Genomic DNA, 23549 nt, shown 5'->3' on the forward strand with positions numbered 1-23549 from the left:
TAAAGGAAGAATATAAAACTATTTTATTGACCACTGTTCACCAGTATTTACAATAAAGTAAACAATATACAGTATGATAACATTCAAATTACTACAAAGTTAATTTTTACCTGGTCTCTTTGGGACTACATTACCTCAAATACTAAAAAGAATGGTTCTACATATTACAGGGCTAGGTTGGGGTAAAGAAGATACATGCACATCAATAGCATAGAAGACTATAAAACATCTGTGAGTTTGTTTAAACATTTGTTATGATTCAGTAATAACTATGGAGGATCATGAAGGTTTATAAAAGCCTTTACCGAAGATGGAGGAAATAGTATCAAATGCTTTCCTGTCATTAATGAAGCCAGTTGCAGAAAGCCTTTATTTACTTGCTGTTGATGCAAAACACACTACTTCAAAAAACATATCAAACTCAATTCTCATTAGAATGTAGAGGTTTCTCACATTGCTAATAAATCAAAGAATAAAATCAAAATCCAGGTTTTAATATTCATATATATATAAAAAAGCAATGTAAATGATTATTGTGCTTCATCTTCCGGACACGAATGCCAAGTTAGTCGCTCTTCATAAAAAGCAATTACAATCTGAGGACATTTCATGTTAGCTTCTTTGGCCAGCACCAAGTCTGCCTCATCCGAGTCTTTCCTAAGAGGGCAGGGTTTAAAAAACAAACAAGTCTTGAGTTTAAGAGCTATTACTAAACCAGACATGTTTGAAATTGATATTAGAATATATTCTATGATCAAAAAGCATAGGTATGAGTTTAAATTTTAGACTAATCTATCCTTGTTAATCACCACTAGCAACTTTCCAGAGGCCATCACTCCGAGAAGGTCCTCTTAAAAAGGACATTAAAGATCACAATTTCTAGTTAATAGTTTCAATACAGCAGTCCCCAGTTTTCCCTGCCAATTTGTGTTTTACAGTCACATTTCTCCTCAATTAAAAAACGTTTCTCTTTCCTGTTTGAGAGATCCAGAGATAAAAAGGGAAACACTGCACAAAGAAAACACTGACTACACAGTAACATAAAGGATAGCCTGTCTAGTATTACATATTGCTTCTAATCTCGTGTAAAACTTCTCAGAGAGGTGTCACAGACAGTTAGTTGACAGTGTCACTTTGGGTAAATCTGACAAATCACACACTATTAAATCCAATTGGAACACATGCAATAAAATTTTTATCAGATTACAACTTCTGAACCTGTGTCAGAGTGAAAGAAAATGCAAGACAGTTGATACCCCTGTATTTTAAAAGCTTTTACTGATTTCACATGCCTGCTGCACACCTGCATATTAGAAGTAGGCCTGCTGCACATAAATTATAATATAAGCTAGCCACAAAGACAGGAAATAACGAACGAACAAGTTCTCATTTGTGTTGTATTTTTCTCTGCTGTTTCATTTCTTCATTTAAATAACACTACAGAAATTCCAAATTGCAACAACCTGAATTTTATATACATCCCAAATGTCACATATCCACTACCTGAGGTTTTTAAGAGGATGAGTAACAGAGTCCTCTAAAGTGCAAATCTTTAAGTGTCTCAACATGGCAAACAAGTGAGACTGATATTTTTGGGGCAACTCAGTTGGACTTCATTGGGAGCAAAATCAGACATTTAAATAAAGGGATGGAAGCTACCATTGCACTGTCCACACTCCTGTGCCAAAAAGCATGAATTCAATCCCTCATTAGTTTGACCAATGAATATTAGAAATGAGATTCCAATCTTACTCTACTTACTATTTGCTCGGGACAGCTATTCCCAAACACAGAAACAAGTAAATTGTCATCTTCCTGTCTCACTCCAAAAAGGAAACAGTTTCTCATCAATTTAAACACTTTGGATCAGAGGTGTCTGTCCATCACTTACCATTTCATGAGAAACATAAGTTCTCCGCTGCTATCTGTGGCTCCAATTATCCGCTCAGGATCAAGACCTCTTGCAAATCCCCTTGGTTTATCAACCTATTAAAAAGGTTGAAAGTCGCATCTAGTTTAACATTTATTTTACATCATTTTAAGGCAAGTGTCAGACAAGTTATAACTTACATCAAGTCAAGATTTATTTTGTCATTTTACTCTTTAGAACAGTGGTTCTTAACCTTTACTGCAGCCTGCACCCCTTTGGTTCTCAAAAATATGTTCTCGCATCCCTTAACAAAAAAATCATTGAAGTACCGTATATACTCGATCATAAGCTGGTTTGTTTATAAGCCACCCCCCCCCCACTCCACCCCAAGATGGATAAGTAAAAATGGAAAAATTTTATGACCCGTTCATAAGATGACCCTATAATTCAGGGGTCATCAAACTTTGGCTCCCAAGCCATGAGGATAAGCCGCTGGGGGGCTGAGATGGTTTGTTTACCTCGAGCATCTGCAGGCACAGAGGTAAACCTAAGTAAACAAAGTGTCCCGGCATGCCAGCTGCTTACCCTGATGGGCCAGGACAGAAACTGGTGGGGAATTTTGGGGGGGGGGGGTGGAGGAGGGGGGAAGTGGAAGAGAAGCTGGGAGTCGTGGAGGGTGGCCACAGGGGTTACTCCCCTATGACCCCACCCCTAGCCCGGGACCCCCACACTCTCCCCATCCCTTCCCACCTTATCTGGGGAGGATGTCTCTGGCCTGGCTAGAGCTGCTCTGGCAGGCCTGACTGGGCGGCGCGGCCACAGCATGTTCCAGAGGGCTAGGCTGGGAGGCCACAGCCTGCTCTGGGTGGTGGGGCCAAGCAGCACAGCTGCAGCTGCTGCGGAGGCTGGGTGGGAGAGCAGCGTGGCCAGAAGCGGAGAGACTCTGGCCCCGCCTCTTCCCTTCTGGCTGTGCTGCCTCTCCTTGCTCCCTCTGTTGGGGGGGAGGGGCTGTGTCCCACCTCTCCCTCTCTATAGCCATTCATAAGCCAACCCCTTTCTCTGGTGCTTCCCTTTTTTACTAAAAAAATTTGGCTTATGAACGAGTATATACGGTAGGCGAGTTCTTTAAACCTAGATATATCATAACTATAGAATGAAAAGAACAGGAGTACTTGTGGCACCTTAGAGACTAACAAATTTATTTCAGCATAAGCTTTCGTGGGCTACAGCCCACTTCTTCGGATGCATGGAATGGAACACGTTAGTCTCTAAGGTGCCACAAGTACTCCTGTTCTTTTTGCGGATACAGACTAACATGTCTGCTACTCTGAAACCTATAGAATGAAAGAGAATTACACATTTTAATTTCACAGTTAAAATTGAACACAGTAATCGTTAAAAAATGCATAATGTTAATACATACGTTTCATCAAACCCAGGTAGTTGTACTTACATGCCTGTGCTTAATTTGTTTCTGATGATTTACCGTCTAAAAAATAAAGGGCATTTCGCACCCCCAGGGGGTGCGTGCACCCCAGATTAAGAACCACTGCTTTACAACGAGCCACTGAATTAGTTAAATTTAGCAAAAGAGATGAATTTACATCAATATACACATTTATTTCAGAAAACTAGATAAGGCAGGAAGCATCTTTCTAGCGGAAGCTTAGTGTAAAGGTCAGGGAATATCATAGCATCCTTTAGTTCATCTGTATGATTGTATCAGTGACATGCAAACTGTAGCCAATTTCCTGAGTTTAGGAGCATGGCAATAAGCTCTGAGTTAGAAGTGATTTCTGCAGAGAAATTAAAATCCAAGCCTGCAAACAGTTACTTCCTCTTGAAAAAAACAAAAACAAAACCCACAGTGATGTCAATGGTTCCATGCAGGAATAACTAAGAGTATGCAGTCATTGTTTACAGGACCATACCCTTAAGACTAAACAAAAAAATCCCTCTTATTTTACATTACAATTTTTAGAATAATTTAATTTGCTTAACATTCAAATTTAAGGTTATTTTAAGAAGACTCTCTATCACTTTATAAGTAAGGCTACAGTTTAGTCACAAGTATTTTTGGTAAAAGTCATGGACAGGTCATCGGCAGTAAACAAAACGTCACCACCCATGACTGATCCCTGATTTCACTGCTCCCAGAACAGTGGCTGGTGTGTAAGGTCAGCCGCACCAGCTGCTACAGAGGACATGGAGGTCCCAGAAAGTCAAGGAATCTGTGACTTCCAAGACCTCCATGAAAGACTCATAGCCTTACTTATAAGATCTACAATGTAGACAGTTCTACCAACTTAAGTGTCTCATGTCAAATTTTGTTTTATAACTAATGGCCACTGTCTACTTTTGTGCATCAGTAATAAAAGGTAAAGAAAAGACGGTTACTCACCGTTGTAACTGTTGTTCTTCGAGATGTGTTGCTCATATTCATTCCAGTTAGGTGTGCGCGAGCCGCGTGCACGTTCGTCGGAAGATTTTTACCCTAGCAACACTCGGTGGGTCGGCTGGGCGCCCCCTGGAGTGGCGCCACTATAGCGCCGAATATATACCCCTGCCAACCCATCCGCTCCTCAGTTCCTTCTTGCCGGCTACTCCGACAGTGGGGAAGGAGGGCGGGTCTGGAATGGATATGAGCAACACATCTCGAAGAACAACAGTTACAACGGTGAGTAACCATCTTTTCTTCGAGTGATTGCTCATATGCATTCCAGTTAGGTGATTCCCAAGCCTTACGTAGGCGGTGGGGTCAGAGTGAGATGTTGCAGAATGCAAAACTGCTGAGCCAAAGGCTGCATCATCTCTAGACTGTTGAACCAATAAGGTAAAGGTGTCGATCGAGGACCAGGTAGTTGCACGACATATCCCCTGGAAGGATAAGTGAGCCAGGAAGGCAGCAGAAGCAGCCTGAACCCTGGTGGAATGTGCAGTGAGGTGGCTCGATGGAACATGGGCCAAGTCAGAGGAGGTGCGGATGCACGTCGTCACCCAAGCTGAAATCCTCTGGGAGGAGACAGGTAGGCCCTTCGTCCGGTCTGCCAGTACGACGAAGAGTTGGGGCATTACGAAAGGGCGTTGTCCGCTCGAGATAGAATGCGAGCGCCCTACGGACGTCTAGGGAGGGCAAATGTGCTCTCCTCGCGATGAGTGTAGCTTCAGAGAGAAGACCGGAAGGAAGATATCCTGGTTGATATGAAAGGTCGACAGCACCTTGGGGAGGAAGGCCGGACGTGGTCACAACTGCACCGTGCCCTTGAGAAACACAGTATACCGTGGGTCCACCGTGAGAGCCTGAAGCTCAGAGACTCGTCTGGCCGATGCAAAGGTTACAAGGAAAAAACTGTCTTTCAGGACAGGTATATCAGCGAGCATGTTGTCAGTGGCTTGAAAGGGGCAGTCATAAGACTGGTTAGAACCAGGTTGAAGACCCAGGTTTTGGCGCGGCAACGAACTTGGGTGTATAAACGCTCCAAGCCCTAGAGGAACCTAGAAACCACATGGCGCGAGAATACGGCGCGGCCACTGTCCCCTGGGTGGCAGGAAGAGATGGCTGCCAAGTCTACCCTTAATGATGACCGCGCCAGGCGCTGCTGTTTGAGAGACCAGAGGTAGTCCAAGATGGAATGGATTGGAACCTCGGTGAGAGAAACACTGTGCGTTTCGTAGCTGCAGGAGAAACGCTTCCACTTGGTCAGAGACGTTAACGGAGTGGAAGGTTTCCTACCACCCACAGCAGCCATGCTGTGAGGTGCAGGGATTGCAGTTCTGGGTGGTGAAGTTTGCCGAGATCCTGCGTTATGAGGTCTGGATAAAGAGGCAGGGGAATCGGGTTGGCTACCGACAGGTCTAGCAACATGGTGTACCAGTGCTGCCTGGGTCACGCTGGAGCGATCAAGATCAAGTGCGCTCTGTCCCTGCGGAGTTTTAGCAGGACCCTGTGAACCAGCGGGAACGGTGGAAAGCGTACAGCAGACGGCTCGTCCACAGCATCAGAAAGCCTCCAAGATCGAGCCCAGGGAGAGGCCTTGGAATGAGCAGAACTTGTCTCTCTCTTTCCGTTCTCGCGAGAGCGAAGAGGACTATGCGGGGAAAGCCCCACTTCCGGAAAACGGAATGTATAATGTCCGGATGAATCGACCACTTGAGAGACAGGAAGGATCTGCTGTGGCGATCCGCCAGAGTGATCCGGACCCCTGGGAGAAAGGACGTTACCAGGTCTATCGATTGGGCTGTGCCAAAGTCCCGGAGTTGGATAGCTCCCTGCAAAGAGGGGAGGACCGCGCTCCTCCGTGCTTGTTTATGTAACACATGGCCGTTGTGTTGTCTGTGAACACCAAGACACAACGGCCTTGCAGGTGCTGCTGAAACGCCTGGTACACAAGGCGGACTGCTCCCAGCTCCCGGACATCGATGTGCAAGGCCAGCTCTGGAGCCGACCGAAGGCCTTGAGTGCGAAACTGACCCAGGTGAGCTCCCCAGCTGAGAGATGGGGCATCCGTCATGAGGGACACCGAGGGGTGAGGTGGATGGAACAGCATCCCTGCACACACCAGGGAGGGCGTCGACCCCCAGTCGGGGGAGCCTAGGACGCTCGTGGGGAGGATCGAGGTGACCCTGACTATGCTGTCTCTGCCCAGGTGGCACACCGAGGTGAGCCACGATTGAAATGGACGGAGGCGAAGCCTGGCATGATTGGTTACGAACGTGCAAGCAGCCATGTGACGCAGGGAACCTAGACAAGTGCGAGCCAAAGTTGTCGGAAAGGTCCGTAGACCTTGTATAATTGTTACCATCGCGTGAAACCGAGGCTGAGGTAAGCAGGCTCTGGCGAGACTGGAGTCCAGGATGGCCCCAATGAATTCTATTCCCTGTGTGGGAATCAGAGTGGATTTCTGTATATGGATCATCAGGCCTAGACGCAGGAATAGATCCTTGTCGGTGCCCACATGACTGGTAACTTGGGCCCCGGTGGTCCCTCGAATGAGCCAATCGTCTAGATACGGAGAACGTGTATCCGACAGTTGCAGAGAGAGGCGGCGACTACAGCCAGGCACTTTGAGTACACTTGGGGCTGTATAGAGGCCAACCGGGAGGACCGTAAACTGGACATGATGACGGTTGACCACAAACCGGAGGTGCCTTCTGTGTGGAGGAGAAATGGCGACGTGAAAATACATGCCCTTCATATCGAGGGCGGCATACCAGTCTCCGGGATCCAAGGATGGGATGACGGTCCCCATGGATACCATGCGGAACTTCAGGTGTATCATGAACTTGAGTTCCTGCAGGTCTAGGCTAGGTCTGAGACCTCCCTTCGCCTTGGGAATTAGGAATTAGTGGGAGTAGAACCCTTTGTCCCTTTCGTCCTTTAGTACCTCCTCTATAGCTCTGATGGTGAGGAGCGTCCGCCCCTCTTGCAAGAGGAATTGCTTTGGGGTCCTGACTGACGCCTACAACTGCCTCAGCAATGCCTGCTGGCAAAGTCCTGACTTTGTCTAGGCGCAGGGTAAGGGTGGTGAGGCTGGGGGCGGAAAGGTCGGCGCTGAGTCACCGGCATGTGCATGCCGAGCGCACAGTGACCTTGCTGTCCTTTAGGCTTTGCAGCCTAGGGTCAGGGTTTTTTTTTGTTTGTTTGTTTTTTTGGGAGAACAGGCCCTTGCCATTGAAGGGCAAGTCCTGTATAGTGTGCAGCAGCCGCAAGGGAAGGCTCGATAACTGGAGCCATGAAATGCGCCTCGGGGCAACACCCGAGGCCCGGGTCATGGCTGCGGAGTCAGCTACATCCAACGAGGCCTGGAGGGAAGCTCTCGCCACCTTCTTCCCTTTTTCCAAGAGGGCAGCAAACTCTTAACGGGAGTTCTGAGGAACCAACTCCGTAAATTTGCCCACCGCCGCCCATAGTAGCGGCTAAGCAGGGCTTGCTGGTTTGCTACGCGAAGTTGCAGGGCCCCTGCCGAGTACAGCTTACGGCCCAGTAAGTCCATTCGCCTAGCCTCCTTGGATTTAGGGGCTGGTGCCAGCGGGCCATGGCGTTCCGTTTCATTGACGGATTGGATGACAAGGGAGCGGGGGGGTGGACATATAGGTACCCATAGCCCCTGGAGGATACCATGTACATGCGTTCGACTCCCGTGCCTGCGGGCAGGATAGTAGCTTGAGACTGTCAGATGGTATCCACTTTGGCCATGAACGTCGGAATGAACGGTAGGGCCACTCTAGTGGGGGCGTCAGCCGACAGAATGTCTACGACCGGATACCGTATCTCTGAGACTTCCTCCACTTGGGGATTCATATTGAGTGCCACCCGTCTCAGAAGGTCCTGATGGCCCCCCCAAGTCGATTAGAGGAGGGCCCGAGGAGTACGCTCCTGCCACAGCCTCATCTGGGGAGGAGGAAGAAGAAAGGCCAGGGACAAGCGGGTCCTGTGTGGGCTCGCGCTCCTGGACGACCTCCTGATCCGGTGGGATGTGGGAGTCCGGTGGCTGAACCGGGGCTTCCTCCGTACTGGTCGGAGGGAGACGGCTAACTGTCGCCTCTGGCACCCAGTGCTCTGACGGAACAGAGCGAGATGGGATCACATGTAGGCCTTTGGCCTGATGGTACGCCCAAGGTGTCCAGAATGACCACTGATGGGGTCAGGGTCCTGGGCCTGGGGCACCTGGAAGACTCTGGTGTGCACATCTGAATCACAGTCCTGCACGTATAAACTGCCTACGCAGGACGACAGTGATGCATGTTTGGATGGTCATGGAGGAGCTAAAAAAGCCCTGGGCAGAGTGTCCCTCTCTAACTGACGTCGCTCGACGTGGCACCGGGGATCGGTACCGGGAGGCATACCGGTACTGGGAGCGAGAACGGGACCTGGCACCGGAGCGGTGCCAGGAGGTCGACCGAGATCTCGAGGCTCAACGTCGGGAGTGGCGACGGGAGTCCGGTGCCTGGAGCGGTGCCGCCCGAGGTTGAAGCAGCGCAGGCGCTGTCATTGCAATCAACTTCCTCGACGTGGAAATGTCTCCGGCGGAGGGAATAGTGAGCTCAACCACGGCTCGCACCGGGGAGCGTTCAGGTACCGGAGTCGACAGTGCCGATATTGTCGGTGCCGTGGCAGGTATTGGAGCCGGGTGGTCCGACTTAGTATAGCGCTCGGGCTGCAGAGCAGGCGGCTCTGACGCAGCTTAAGAGTGAGCTCAACCACGGCTCGTACCGGGGAGCTTTTCGCCCCCAGACTCGACGGCTCTTGCGTGGCCGGAGTCAACGATGCCAATATTGTCGGTGCTACGGCAGGTATCGGTGCCAAGCGGTCCGACTTAGTATAGCGCTTGGGCTGTGGAGCAGGCGGCTCGGACGCAATAGGAGTCCTGTGCCTCTTCATCCTCCAGGAGAGGGATCCGTGCTGAGCGGACGTCGGTGCTGGCGACGGCCGGTGCCGAGAGGCCTTGGCGGTACCGGTGATCTGGTGCCGAGGAGCGCTTCTTGAAGACTGACCAGCGCTCGGTGCCGAGAGCGGAGGAGTAAGAGCTGCCTCCCTCAGGAGCTGCTTGAGACGAAAGTCTCACTCCCCTATTGTTCTCGGCTTAAAGGCCTTACAAATGCGGCACTTATCTGTTAGGTGAGATTCCTCGAGGCACTTAGGAGAGGATCTCTTGTCGGCATCGGCTTGTGGCCGGCCGAGCACGGTTTGAAATCCTGTGAACCGGGCATAGTACCCGGCACCGGGTGCGGGGAAGGGGATAATCCCCGAACCCCTGTGAACTATATACACTAACTATACTACAAACGAATAAAGTTAACTACAACTATATAAATCTGAACTATATAGACAAGAATTAACGAGAGAAACTACGAGTAGCTAGGGAAGTGGAGGTCAGCTAAGCCGCGCTCCACTGTTCCAACGACCGACACGGGCGGTAAGAAGGAACTGAGGAGCGGATAGGTCGGCAGGGGTATATATTCGGCGCTATAGCGGCGCCACTCCAGGGAGCGCCCAGCCGACCCACCGAGTGTTGCTAGGGTAAAAATCTTCCGACGAACGTGCATGCGGCGCGCGCACACCTAACTGGAATGCATATGAGCAATCACTCGAAGAAGAACAGCTCTAGACAGAGATGACAAGTTACCTTTTTCTCCCTTTGACAGTCTTAAATGGCAATGGTGTCTTTTCCCCTACTCCTATTTTCAGATGCAGACATGGAAGGATTTTAGTCCAGTCATTACCCATTAAGGCCTAAACTAAACAACAGCATCCCTTTAAAGTACCGTACATTTAGAAGATGTGAGAACAGATACAGGAGTTGATTTCTTTGACTTTCAAGAGAGTTATCAATTTTTACTGTTTTAGTTCATAGGAAAATAGGAATTGCCATACTAGGTCAGATCCAAGGTCCATCTAGTCCAGTATGCTGTCGGACAATGGCCAATACCCGATGCTTCAGAGGAAGGTGTAAAATCCCCACAGTAGGCAGACATAGGATAATATGTCACCAGAGGTCTCAGCCTGATCTCTAATTGCTAAGATTTAAAAAAGGGGTTGGACATGGGTATCAGGAATATCCAGATTAATGACATATTTTGTAAGGGACACTAATGCTTCAGGACTCAAGTTAATATCTTGGGTATTTGGCCCGAGTGACTTCCTATTGTAATGAATTCCACAGTTTAAATTATCCATTGGGTGAAAAGTATTTCCTTTTACTGTTTTTAAATTTCATTGAACGTCCCTTTGTCATTGTGTTATGAGACTGGGAAACAGGAGTTCCCAATCTACCTTCTCTATAGCATTACCTAATGTATATACTTTTATCATTTTCCCTTTTAGTTGTCTCCTTTCTAAACTAAATAATCCCAATCTTTCAATTTCTCTTCATATGAGTTTATCTATGCCTTTGATTGGTCTCAGTACTTTTCTCTGAGCCCCCCCCCTTCCCTCTAGTTGTACAATATCCTTTTTGAGTTGGGGTGATCAATACTATATACAGTATTCCATATGAGGCCATACACTATTTATATAAAGGAATTATAATATTTGTATTATTTACCATCCTATCCCCTATGCCAGTGGTTTTCAAACTTTTTTTCTGGCGACCCAGTTGAAGAAAATTGTTGATGCCCACAACACAACGGAGCTGGGAATGAGAGGTCTGGAGTGTGGGAGGGGCTCACAGCTGGGGTAGAGGGTTGGGGTGCAGGGGTTAGGGTGCAGGAGGGTACTCCAGGTTTGGGGAGCGCTCAGGGCTGGGGCAGGGCTCTGGGTAAACACTCTGGGGTGGGGCTGGGGATGAGGGGTTTGGGGCATAGGAGGGGGCTCTGGGTTGGGGGGAGGCTCAGGGCTGGGGATTGGGGCACAGGAGGGGGCTCTGGGTTGGGGGGAGGCTCAGGGCTGGGGATTGGGGCACAGGCTAACCTCTGGCAACTTCCAGTCAGTGTCACAGCCGGGGTGCAGAGGCAGGTCACAACCCACAGTTTGAAAACCACTGCCCTATGCAGCCTAACTTTTTTTTTTTATTATTATTATTATTAAATAAATACCACAGCTGAACAATTTTTTTTTCAATAAAGGACACCCAGGTCCCTTGCTTGAATGAATAGTTATTTTAGAATCCTGCAAGACATTTAAGTTTTTCCCCTCCAATATGCATTATTTTGCACTTGTCAACAATGAAGTCATTCACCATCATGTTGCCTATTTATCTAGTTTGTTTAGGTCTTTCTGAAATTCTTCAGCCCCCTCTGGTCATGACTAACCTAAACATCTTTTTCATTTGCAAATGTTAGTAGCAATACTCACCCCCCTTTCCAAATCATTAATATATTAAAACACTGGACCCAAGACAAGACCTTGAGGCACAGTAACCCATGATGAAAACTGACCATTTAATCCTATTCTCTGCTTCATTATCTCCTAGAACAATAAGAATATTCTCACCCAGGAATACTTAACTTCTTTAATGGAACCTTGTCAAAGGCCTTTTGGAAGTCTAAGGAAGACCTGATTGACTATATTTATTCACTACTTTGTCATGTTCAAATATATTAGTGAGACAACTTTCTTTTGCAGAAGCCATGCTGGTTAGACTTTATCATATCATGAGATTCCACGTGTTTTGTTATTCTGTTTTTTAAATTATTGTTCTAAACCAATTTTCTAGGTAAAGATGTATGGCTTGTCTATAATTCCCTGGATCACCCCTAGAATTTTTTTAAATATAGGTACAAACATTCAACATAAGAAAAAGCATTTGTATAGCAACTTTAACATACTTACAGAATCCCTCTTTTTCTTTGATTTACTGTCATCAGATTCACTATCTGATAAAGATTTTCTTTTACCACCGTCTGTTTTTTCTTTACCAGCTTTCTGGGAGTTCAGAAAGGCTTCGATTAACTCTGGACAATCTAAGTTTTCTTCAGGCTCCCATGTGTTGTCAGCACTGAAACACACATACAGCTAGCTCATGAAAGACTATCAAAAACCCAGAAACCTAATTTAGCCACGTAGCTCACAGTAAGAAAAAGCTTCTTCCCCATTACGTAAAACAGGCTTCTTAAACTGGAGATGAGTCTACTTTATTTTCTTAAATTACCTTGCAATCATCAGATATGCACTTAGAGTTATGCTCTATTCTGTTATTGCTGCAGAACAACTGCTGACAGAAGATACGGTACAGACATCCCTATCCAATTTTTTTTTTTTTTTTTTAAAACCCTTACCCACCCACACTGTAGAAGCTGCTGGCCCTTTAAGATCTAATCCCTTCCTATTTAAAGGCCTTCAAATACAGATAGGGAACCATATAAACAAACTGTCTGGGGGCATGAGGAAAAACTAAGTCAGTCTGAAAACTACCCAAGTGTGCTTAGTTTTATTTGCTACTTAATGTCAAATATATTAACTGTATCCCTACAAAGGATAAGTGCCTTCTCAGTCGATCATATGCACCAGTACCAAACACTGCATAAACAGGGAATCCAAGGCTACGTCTATACTACCCGCCCGGGTCGGCGGGTAGCGTTCGACTTCTCGGAGTTCGATATATCGCGTCTCATCTAGATATATCGAACTCCGAACGCACTCCCGTCGACTCCGGAACTCCACTACCACGAACGGCGGTGGCGGAGTCGACGGGGGAGCCGTGGACTTCGATCCCGCGGCATCTGGACGGGTGAGTAGTTCGAACTAAGGTAGTTTGAGTTCAGCTACGCTATTTGCGTAGCTGAATTTGCGTACCTTAGTTCGACCCCCCCCCCCCCCAGTGTAGACCAGGCCCAAGAAATATAATTGGGTATGTTGAGGCAGTCCCATAAACATCCAGACTAAACAAGTTACTGCTACTTACATGTAAGCAGAATATGCACTTTAGGAGATAATACATGGGCAACCATAGTGTGACTATTTGGAGCAATGCGCAATTATAACATAAATGTGTTACTCCTGAGGGAATTCTGGGCTAAAAAAATAAAAATTCTGTGCACAATTTAAAATTCTTCAAATTTGTATTAGTCAATAAATAAATGTGGAGGCTCCAGCAAGGCAGTGGGGAGCACAGGCCACTGGCTGCACGGAGATACATCACCCTTCAGCGCTCCCTCTCCCAGGACAGGGACTCAGCCATGAGGCTTCACTCAACCCTGACACAGCACAAGGGCCAGGCCTGCCCCCAAAACAACCTGGGACCCCGCCCCTCTGTGCTAGGTGCACTAGGTGTGGGCCGGCAGGCTCAGCCCAACAGGATCCAAGTGTAGAGAGGCTTAGTGTGGGGGGATCCAGATATGGGGCGAGAGGATTTTGTGGGGGGCAATCTGGGTGCAAGAAGCTCACTGGGGGGCCCAGGTGCAGAGGAGGGAGGGATCTGGATGCACAGGGGCTCATTCGGGAGTTCCAGGCAGAGGGGCAATGGGACTCTGCAGGATGGTCCAGGTGAAGGCGGTTGGGGCTCAGCAGGGACAGTCTGGATGTGTGGGGATGGGACTTGGCAGGTAGGGGCTAGGTGTGGGGTGCTCGGCAGGAATGGCTCGGGTGCAGCTAGTTGTAGTCAGTGGGATAGAAATCTGGGGGGCTTTTTGGGGTGGTCCAGGTGCACAGAGGGGTGGGGGTTCAATAGGCCTGCTTAAAAGGGGAGCCCTAGCTGCTGCCAAGGGGACACCCCATGCAGGGCTCCCGCTTCCTCCCCCTATTTCCCTACTCTTTCCCATCCCCTCCCCTTCTCTCATGCCCCTCCCCCTGCTCCTTCCTCCTACCCCACCCTCCCTTTCCCCACGGACACTCACTGTTGTACAAAAACAGGATGGCTCCCAGCACACAGAAGGGGAGAACCCAGGAGGCAGTCTCCAGCTGAAGAGTCAACGGAGCCAAGAGGCACCCTCCTTCACCCAGCCAGTTATGTGCTCGCAGAAATGAGGGGAGGCAGTGGCACATGACCTCCTCCCCACCTCTGTTTGGGGGGAAATGCCTCAGTGAACTATGCCCATGGACATCCCAAGGCACCCACCTTGCCCCAGCTTCCCCTTCATTTTCTGCAGGGAAGCAAAGAAATCTACAAAGGGACATGAATTCTGTGTGCGTGCAGTGGTGCAGAATTCCCCTAGGCGTAATGTGTGCAAGACTGTGGATGTGTTCTAACAGTAGGTAGGAGATATGTTTAAGGGATTTTTTTTTTTTTGCAACTGATGAAGTGTAATCTCCCACAATTAACATTCAGCAGAGAGATTCACTAGTCAAGCAAGCCCCGAGTTCCTCTTGAGTGAATTAAGCTTAGTTATCCATATCTTAACTATATGGGGTCAGGGTTTGTTTACAGTGCTTTAGCACCAATTTAGCTCTCTTTTTTTAAAAAAAAAAAAAAGAGAGAAAATCAGTGCAACATCTAATGTGGATACAGTTATATCAATAAAAGGTGTTTATGTGTACATTTATACTGAGAAACAGTGGCAAAGTACAACTACAAGTGAGGCCTTATTGAATACTACAGTTTCTTCAGGATTTTCTTCCACCACGGTCTCAAAAAATCCTTAAGAGGTTAGTCAGAAGAATGAATACATACTTAAAATAGATCTTCTTGTTTTGAAGTGCTATGGGCTACTGAAGTCTGATGAACAACCAACAGAAGCTCCAGTATACAACCTCCCTTTCCCTTTTACAAGTTTACAGTATCAAGTAATTCTAAATGAAAGGCTATTCACTCTTAGGCATGGTCTACACTACGAACTTATGCTGGTATAACTATGTTGGCTCAGGGTTGTGAAAAATCCACACCCCAAGCAATGCAGCTAAACTGACTTAACTCCCAGCGTACACAGTGTAAGGTCCCCCCCCACACACACACACACCCATCAACTTAGCAACCACCCCTCTGTGAGGTGGCATTTTTCCATCGGCATAGATAGTCATCACTGAAGCTGCACCACTGCAGTGTTTGACGCACAGAAAAGCTTTTACTTCGACAGGCAATACAGTAGAAAGTATCTAATGGATTTTAGGGGCTACCAGAAAAAAAAAACAACACATTTGGAATTCCTTACTCTGTAAATCCTTTCCATTTCAAGAAGTATTCAACCTTCCCATTCACTACACGTCTGTCCAGGACTTTCTCCACAACAAATTCTTCAGGCTCTGCTTCTTCAACTTTTTTACCTTTGCCATTCTGTTTCTTTCCCATTTTGTGCTATAAAATAAGTTAAAAATTATATTTATAATAATATATTTTATATTGCTTTATGTAGGTACTTCAGTGGCCAAGCACAACCTTTACTCACTACATAGCAGAGAAATGGCAACTTATTCATACTGGGTCCAGGGCTCAAATTCCTATTAGGGTAGTGCAGGTAATGTGAGTGCCATTTTTTGTAAGTTGCTTAATAAAATACCCAACACTGAGAAACAGTCTTTTTTAAAGGCAAAATGTTTTTGCCCATGCAATCAATGCCTCCTTTCCCTTAATTGTCATTCCACTCCTTCCTCTAGTGCAAAAGACTCAAAATTTACAAGAACTTCTAGAGTAAATGTAACTGAACACCCAAAAAAAGGCAGTGTATTAGGAACAGCAAAAAGGCATATACAAAGAACAAAACATTAAAGGAACTGTGGGGAGGCGGACAAAACAAAGGGGATGATATTCTGGCTACTAATAGAGAAAACTAAAGGCAATTAATTACTACTTTCCTCCCACTCTCTCCAAAAAAGAGAAAGCATGGAGGGAAGAAGAGCTAAAGTCATATTGCTATACCAAGCTGGATGCCCAACAATAACTGATAGCTGCCAGCAGGATGTGTTACTTGTAACATTCCATAGCTGCCATTCTGCTCCATCTTTACCCATGCACCAATGTAACTTTCACTCAGATGTTACAGAGGTTCAAAAACCTAAGATAGCTATGCTTAAAGAACAGCACTTAATGTATAAAATTTCTCTAAAACTTTACAGAGATGTTGTATTTAAGTGTACATTAGATACATTGTTGTATAACATCCTTTAAATGCTTAAAATAAAATTAATTACATCCACATCATCCTCAAGGCATTTCAAGTTTAATAAGGCACATTTAAATGTATTAGAAGGACACAAGGTATATTTCAAAATTTCCTTGTTAATAATCCTAAAAGGCTTGAAACAAGTCTAGTACTGTCACATTGAGTGTTTGGAGCTCTATGGGACTACGTGCAGAGTTTTGGTTGCCATTTTGGATGTGCTCCTTATGGGAAAGCATTCAAAATGGCAGCAGGACTTTGAAACTCCCACAATGGACTGTAGTTCTATGGGAGCATTAAATTAAGTAGTGCTGTCACATTTCCCTTAACAAACTATTTTCCTACTGAGCACAGGCCTGCTATTATAGCGTTTGTCCTGAGTACTATCTGCAATTAACATTGACATTTTGAGAAAGCAATGAAGCAGTTTGTTTTGAAACTCTAGGTAAGTTTTAATAGACTTTCCAGCGTTTGGGGAAGGGTGGGTGTTCTGTTTTTTAAAGGGGATATCATCAAGTCTGTCAGGCTCAAAGTTAGTTCTTTCCACTTTCCGTAATTTAAGATTTTTCAAGTTTTTTTGTACTTCTTTTCAAAAACATACATAATCCTTGAGGCTCCTTTTCCTAATTAGTCCTTCCCAAGTGCCACCAACTTCAGACTCCTGGTTAGAAACCTACAAATTGAAGGTTCATACAGCAAAATACAAAAAAGGAAATAGGTTTCAAGATTTCTATTCTAAACAGTGAGCTTATACATAGAAAGATACCAAATGTGGTGTTTGTTTGGGGGACAGGGTGATTTAAAGTAGACAAGCATTTACAATATTATTTAAATATTTATTTGTATGTCCCAGAGATGGTATTTTGAGCAAAGCACCAATGTCTGAACAGTGCTAACTTAATCACAGGTATTTTAGAGAACAAGGATGTAAGATAAAGATACAGATAAAGGAAATATATGAAGATGTCAAGCTATCCTCTGAAGGCAGCTTCCTTTAAAGGAAAGAAAAAAGGAGTGAAGGACAGAAGAGAGAAATAGGTAGAGATGGAAAAAGTGAAGAACAAGTGACATAATGCTTATAGCACAATAGTAGAAACACTTTAGTTATAGTTGATGAGTAAACATGTATTCAAATTAATACAACTTTCTGAAAGAGTCTTCTTTGGGCTTTGACTCAGTACCACAGTGAATTATTTTGAGAAAGTGAAAAAATTAATTCACCCTCTTATTCTCATAATTTAAGTACAAATGCTTTTTAGACCGCTAAATCAACTAAAAAAAAACTTAAAAATTTGGCATGTACAAAGCCTTCCATGGAAGAATATGAGATTTGTTTTAAAAAAAAAAGTTTGCTTGAAAACCCATCATGAACACTTGAAATTTATTGGACATTACTGATTTAAGCATGCCTCATATGTACACAAGGACAGATGTTCAAACTTTTCTTCTTGCCCCTCACTACATTCTATTATGCATATCTGACTTCATGGCCTGAAGAAAAATTGTGCATTCAGCTCAAATTTTGGATATATGCTTCTACATGCACTTCACCCAACAGAAACACAGCATTTGAAGTTGTTAATGGGAAGAAGAGTCACTAGACCCATTTGGCTCCTTTTTCTAGCCCCATATCTGAGAACACCATATCCTGGGCATTTTAATGTTGCATGTTCAAATAAAGTGTACTTCGCTTTTCTTTCCCACATTCAAAATTCACATAAAAAGTATGCACACACATATTACCTTCAGTGTATGATCATTCACCTTTTTAATTCTATAAAAGTGAAACATTAATGTAGCATTGTGGTAGATGGTTCAGATATACAGAAGTCAGAAACATCAAAGTTACAGTTTCAAGAGAAACACTAACTGTCCTCTTCTTACACTGGAAGAAGCACGGTTCCTATGGGAACCATTAACTGATTTTCCTGACCTGTGCAACTAAATTCCTAAAAAAATATTGACTGCATTAATAGGTTCTCTTTCCCCTCCTCTGAGCATTTTGGGTCTGATATTACCCTCACTTATGTTAGAGAGTTGGGGCACTAACTTCTAATGGAAGGTCTGTAGCTTGATAAAGTGTTTGCAATGTTATTGCTTACACTGTCACAGTCCAGTGAAAAATAATGAGGCAGTAAAGGGACAGGAGGTGATATTGGTATTTAATTTGTCTGGATATGGGATAAATTAGTGACTCGTACTGACTAGTAATAAGTTTAGTAGCAGGCTTTTTTTTTTTTTTTTTTTAGTAAATGTCACAAGAGCATACAATTTCCCCTCCTTTCCTATATAAAAATCTCTTTGCCTATTATTTTCCCACCAAGTACACCCAGCACCAGGCTTCTGCACTTCTGTCCTTTACTAACATATATTGCCATTAGTTAAATGAATATTAGAGCAACTACTGAGACATACATTTGTCCTTAATTTCAGAGTTTTTTGGCCCGTAATTTAATATCAAGAAGTTTCATGGTAACTGGATATCTGTCAAAGCCCTGTTACAATGGTCTAGGTGGGGGAGACATTTAATAATCTCCGCTCCAATGAAATCCAAGTGAATTATTATTTACTAGTAATAGTTCCAACAGCAATATTAACTATGCCCATCGCACCCTGTACTGTGCCTGTAGTTGCAATAATTTTTCCCTGAACAGCTAGGGAGAAGTTAAAATGAATATGTTTTTGCCCTTTTAAAATAGACAATGAATTACATGGGGTTCTGAAAGGAGGCTAAAAAATTCGAAGTGTTTTCTGTTAAAGGTTATTAAACAATTTTCACTTTAAGTCAGAGAGTTGAAATGGAGCACAGGCCTCCATTAAAAAGATACGTGTTTTTTTTTTTGGTTTTGTTTGTAAGATGGTAGTTTTATTTAAGCCAAAGTTAATGTCCTTTCTATTAGCCTTACTTTCTGGATCTGAGAATTTGGTCAGAATAATGCTGGGGAGGAAAGATGTGGATGTATCTTCTACATGGAGATGCCAAGTTATAATTTTGAAGAAAAATACTTCGGTTAAATCCTTATATATTTTAGGTGCTCATGAACTTACCAATGTAGTTTTATTGGAGGCCATTTTTATTGCAGACTTGCAGAGCTTTTACTAGAAAAATGCATGACAATTAAAAGGAAGTTTATATTACTCAGAGAAAGGCATCCCAATACAATCACGGTCCTTGTTCCAACCCCCCATGTGTTCACTGCACATAACATTTCAAGTGTGGATTAAATCCAGAGAAGTAGATTACTAGTTTCCTCGTCAACCCACAAACACACCATTATGCTAGTCATCACTCTTGCTACTGATTGTGTATGAAGGGTTACAAAAACGTCCTTCATCAGCATAAGGCAGAGATGTTTCAGAGAGCGGTGGGGAGAACCATTAGGATGTACATTTCCTTAAACCCAATGGGGAAAGTGTTCAGATTCTAGCAGTTAACCAAGAGATATTTAAAAGCATTTTCAAGATGCAAAAGTTAGATTTTAATTAGCAACAGCTAAGTATCTGTAGTATAATATAGTACTGAGTTACCAGTAACCCTGACACAGCAGGAAATACATATAAACTGCAGATTATGTTAAAACAACTGTAATGTTGCAAACTTAAGGATCAGAAGGCAAGAGTTAAGGCTAATGCAGACATTAACTCTGCCAAATTGCACACATTGTATATTGAAGACTAAAATACTTAATTAAGAAATATACATTTCATTAACCTAAATAGATTATATAAACATATGGTCTAGATGAAGCAAACTCATCCCCTTCCCCCCCCCCCCCAGTTTCTCACACTAATCACCTCTGGGTACAGATTTCACCACCCATCCCTGCAAACTACAAAATGAGCAAGGCAAAGGGAAACCTTCATTAAAGGCCAGAAGAGGCCTTTGACTCAGCAGTCCCGCCCAATTCTCATCCCCTAGCAGCCAGAGAGGTGGTATTGTACCCAAGTCCGGCGGGGGGGTGGGCAGAGGGCGAGGGTTGGGCACCTCATCTTGTCTCCATTGAGAGGAAGGGAGGGAAACAAAGGCCCGTGGTAGAGGGATGAAGGGTAAGGCTGCGCGACAGGCCTGTGGTGGGTGCACATTAAAGGCCTGGGTGTCCTAACGGGACTAGGCGAACACGGAGTAGGGCCAAGCCACAGCCCAACATAGAGGGGGAAGCCCTGCGTGCCCTTCCCCTTGTGGGGGGTGGGAACAGCTGCGGCCACACGACAGCCAGCCCCTGCAAGTCATGTGCGTTGCCCAAAGCCGCCCTCCACCATTTCACACAGCCGCTCTGGAGAGCGAGCGACGGCCCCTTCCCAGCGCCACGTTGCCCCCTCGCCAGGCACGACCATTGCGCCCCAAGGCGAACAGCGGAAAAAAAACACCCCCCATGCGGCTGGCTCCGCTTTGTCCAGTGAACGCGCTCACTGAGGCTCCGCACTGGGCGCTCCCGCATCTCCCCAGGCTGCCCCCCAGCCCCAGCGTCTAACCACTCTCCCCCCACACTCCTCGCATTGCGCCACGCTGAGGCCCAGGAGCCTTCCGCCTACCTCGGGGGAGAGGCACCCACTAGAGATCCCCGGGCTCAGCTCCCTTTTCTCCCGCCCAACGCCGCCACTTCCCTTCAGCTGGGGTGGCTGCTAAAGGCGGGCAGCGGTGGCGACGCTGGGCGGGGGGCAGGACCTCTGCAGTTACACCAAACACGAGCCCAGCTGCAAGGGATTTGGGGCGCTGCCCAATTCACGGCGAGGTTAAATTGGAAGCGAGAGAAAGAGAAGGATACAGACTTCAATGGTGCCCGGCGGCTCGGGTTTCCCGTCTCCTCCTTGCTCCCTGCGCGCACTGAGCAGCAGCGACATCTGAGGGGGGTGGGGGCAGAGGCTGGGGCGGCTACTGCGGGGTGTGAGCGCTGAGCTGCGCGCTAGCTGGCGGCGGGGCACAGCGCACAACGCCGCCTACACGCTAGCTGCAGCCTCCTGCCGCTGCCACTGCTGCTGCCGTGTCGCCAGTGCGGGAGCGAGAGGGGGGCCAGCCAGGGCTTCTCTCCGAGAGGGCAGCTTGAAACACGGGGACGCGGCCTCAGCGAGCGCCTGGGCGAAGCAAGATGCCTCGCGGAGACAGAGAGAGCGACTGGGTGAGTCCCGGGGCCTAGGAGCGCGCGCTATGGCCGCCTGGCGAATGGCCACTGCCTGGGCGCGGCTCCGAGCCGGGACGGGGGCCCAGCGCCCGAGCGCAGAGCTGGCGGGGGAGAGTCCCCGCGTCGGCCGCGGGGCTGTTAGGGGAGGTTGGGGGCTCGCAGCTCGGTTGGGGAGGAGAACGGTGGGGCGAGGAGGCTCCCGCGCGGGAGGGGGGGAGGAAGTCGAGGCGCTCGGGGCGCTTCGCTCCTTTGCCCAGTGGGGGAGGGGGAGGATGGGGCCACGCGGCCTCTTTCCCGAGGGCGGGCGGGAGACCGCGGCCATTTCCCCGCTGAGCTCGGCGAGGGGGAGGGGAGCCGCCGAAGCGCCATTTCCCCGGCGAGCCGGGGACAGCACTCACCCTTTGTTGCGGGGCCGCTGTGCGCGGAGCTGGCTACCGGGGGGGGGTCTGCCCTTCTCGCTCGATCTTGGGCCCGGCTGGTGGCGTCTCGGTGCTGGCGCCAAAATTTGGCCACTTATCACTTCCTCCCAGGCGGCCCGAGGCAAAGGGACCAGCCCGCCAACAAAGGAGATCTCGGGGGCGCGCACTCACCGCGCTCCGGGTTTGCCCCGCTGGTCCCTGCGTGCAGCACAGGTGGGGAAAAGGGGGCCTTTGGCTAATTATATCTCTTTTGCTGCGAGGCTCAGTCTCCGGGCAGGTTCGGCAATTTCCGGAAAAAACCCGAAGCGGGAGCAGACTCCGAGCCGAGAAGCTTCGGCTCTGCTCGGACACGAGAGGTTTTCCGGCTTTTTTTGCCGGAAATTGCCGAAGAGGCCATTTTAGGCGATGATCCCTGTTTCGTCTCTTTCCGGAAACTGTCGAAGTGGATCGGATCACGGTCCGCGGCAGTTCGTTTTTTTCCGAGAAGTGCCGAAGTGGAGTAGGGCCACGACGACGCCTGTTTCGGCTCTTTCCGGAGAAAGCCATTGCTAATGGAGTTGCTGAGTTTTTACTACGCTATTGAAACAGAAAGAAGCGTTCCGCAGAACTGGGGGCCGTCTCGGGGGGTGTTTAATTCCACTCGAGATCAAAACAGCTGAAGACAGTTATGAGTGGGAAGGGGAGCCAGGGACAGACCACTGCGTGGCGATGCATTTAAAAATACGTAACAGTTAAGGCAGCCATTACTAGAAAGGTTGAGTCCTATTCTCAAACAGGGTTACGTAGACCACGAGGTGTATGGTACGCAAATAGTGCAAATTTGGCTTGTACAGCTGCGAAAGGTGCGTTTTGGTTTGCAGTAGTTAGTACTTTTACGTAATGACTTATTGGTAAAACTGTACGCTTTTAGCGCAGGTCTAGCAGTTGGAACTTTCCCGTTAGTTGATGCGCTTGGTGGCGCAGTGGGCGAGAGTTGGTGGTTTTCCGTAGCAGAGACGTTAGAGGGGAGGAAGGTTCTGGAAGCGCCGGTGGCGGTTGGGCTGGTGCGCAGCACAGGGAGGCGGGGGTGTACGCTGCGGCACCAGCGCGAGCGGAGGCGAGTCCTAGAGCCGCCTGACAGACCGTTTAACCGAGCTCCCGTTGCGCTAGCGAGCCGCGTGCGCCCTAGGGGTGACCATGGAGGGCAGTAAGCGAACCGGGTCTCTCTCTGGCCCCGCGAAGCGCCGGGATCAGGCCGGGGAGGCACAGATGGTAATGGCGGCAACGGGGGGCGGGGGTGAATGGTCCCGGGCCTGGGAGGCAAGGCAAGGCGGCCTGGCCCTGCGGCAGGGAACCTCCGCCATGAAACGAGGGAGAGGAGCGGCGGGCAGGGAGAGGAGCAGCAGCCCCGTTCCCTGGCGCAGCATCTCCCCGTGGCGGGAAGGGTTGGGGGGTGTCTGGGAGCAGGTGGGTTGGCGGAGAAGGGCGGTAGCTAGTTCTGTTCCGGCCCGAGGGGAGAGGCGCGGCTGGGGCTGGGGTAGCCGGAGCCCGAGGGCGGGGGTGAGGTGGAGCGGCCGGCCGGAGAAGATTTTCCCCTCCCCTGCGGCATCGCGCTCCCAAGCAGCAACCATTTTCCTTCGCTGTCCCCTCGCGGCTGCCCCAGTCTCCCGGCACCGCCACATGGCGGGCGCG

General features: G+C 47.5%; 2 protein-coding genes across 13 annotated transcripts in view; one reads left to right on the top strand and one right to left on the bottom strand.

Moving 5' to 3' along the window:
• CBX3 (chromobox 3) lies at positions 1 to 22043 on the bottom strand. Of its 7 annotated transcripts, none has more exons than XM_045006066.1 (7): positions 21858 to 22043; positions 19388 to 19438; positions 16941 to 17012; positions 15395 to 15537; positions 12141 to 12306; positions 1892 to 1986; positions 1 to 657 (listed from the first exon to the last, which is right to left on the bottom strand). In XM_045006066.1, exons 2-7 carry the CDS (start codon positions 19409 to 19411, stop codon positions 531 to 533), a joined length of 627 nt encoding a protein of 208 aa, XP_044862001.1. In that variant the 5' UTR covers positions 19412 to 19438; positions 21858 to 22043; the 3' UTR covers positions 1 to 530. The 7 variants fall into 7 exon arrangements, with proteins under 7 accessions (XP_044862001.1, XP_044862002.1, XP_044862000.1 ...); XM_045006067.1 differs by lacking the exon at positions 21858 to 22043 and adding an exon at positions 21110 to 21248; XM_045006065.1 differs by lacking the exon at positions 21858 to 22043 and adding an exon at positions 20873 to 21067.
• The window catches only part of HNRNPA2B1 (heterogeneous nuclear ribonucleoprotein A2/B1), a 17417-nt gene continuing 15144 nt past the window's right edge, over positions 21277 to 23549 (top strand). For 4 of the 6 annotated variants that reach the window (XM_045006060.1, XM_045006058.1, XM_045006059.1 and 1 more), the window contains exon 1: positions 22981 to 23129. In XM_045006060.1, the coding sequence (XP_044861995.1) occupies positions 23055 to 23129 (75 nt within the window). In that variant the 5' untranslated portion in view covers positions 22981 to 23054. The other 2 variants (XM_045006061.1, XM_045006063.1) reach the window with 2 other exon arrangements.

Source organism: Mauremys mutica, chromosome 2, assembly GCF_020497125.1.
Source record: "Mauremys mutica isolate MM-2020 ecotype Southern chromosome 2, ASM2049712v1, whole genome shotgun sequence".
NCBI lineage: Eukaryota > Metazoa > Chordata > Testudines > Geoemydidae > Mauremys > Mauremys mutica.

Coding starts and splice junctions, on each gene's coding strand:
- CBX3 (XM_045006066.1), bottom strand. CDS start 19,411: ATGGCCTCCAATAAAACTACATTG. Junction 15,538..16,940: donor AAAGGAGCCTCAAGGATTAT/GTATGTTTTTGA, acceptor CTTATTTTATAG/CACAAAATGGGAAAGAAACA. Junction 1,987..12,140: donor CAAAGAAAAAGAGGGATTCT/GTAAGTATGTTA, acceptor CCTTTTTAATAG/GTTGATAAACCAAGGGGATT.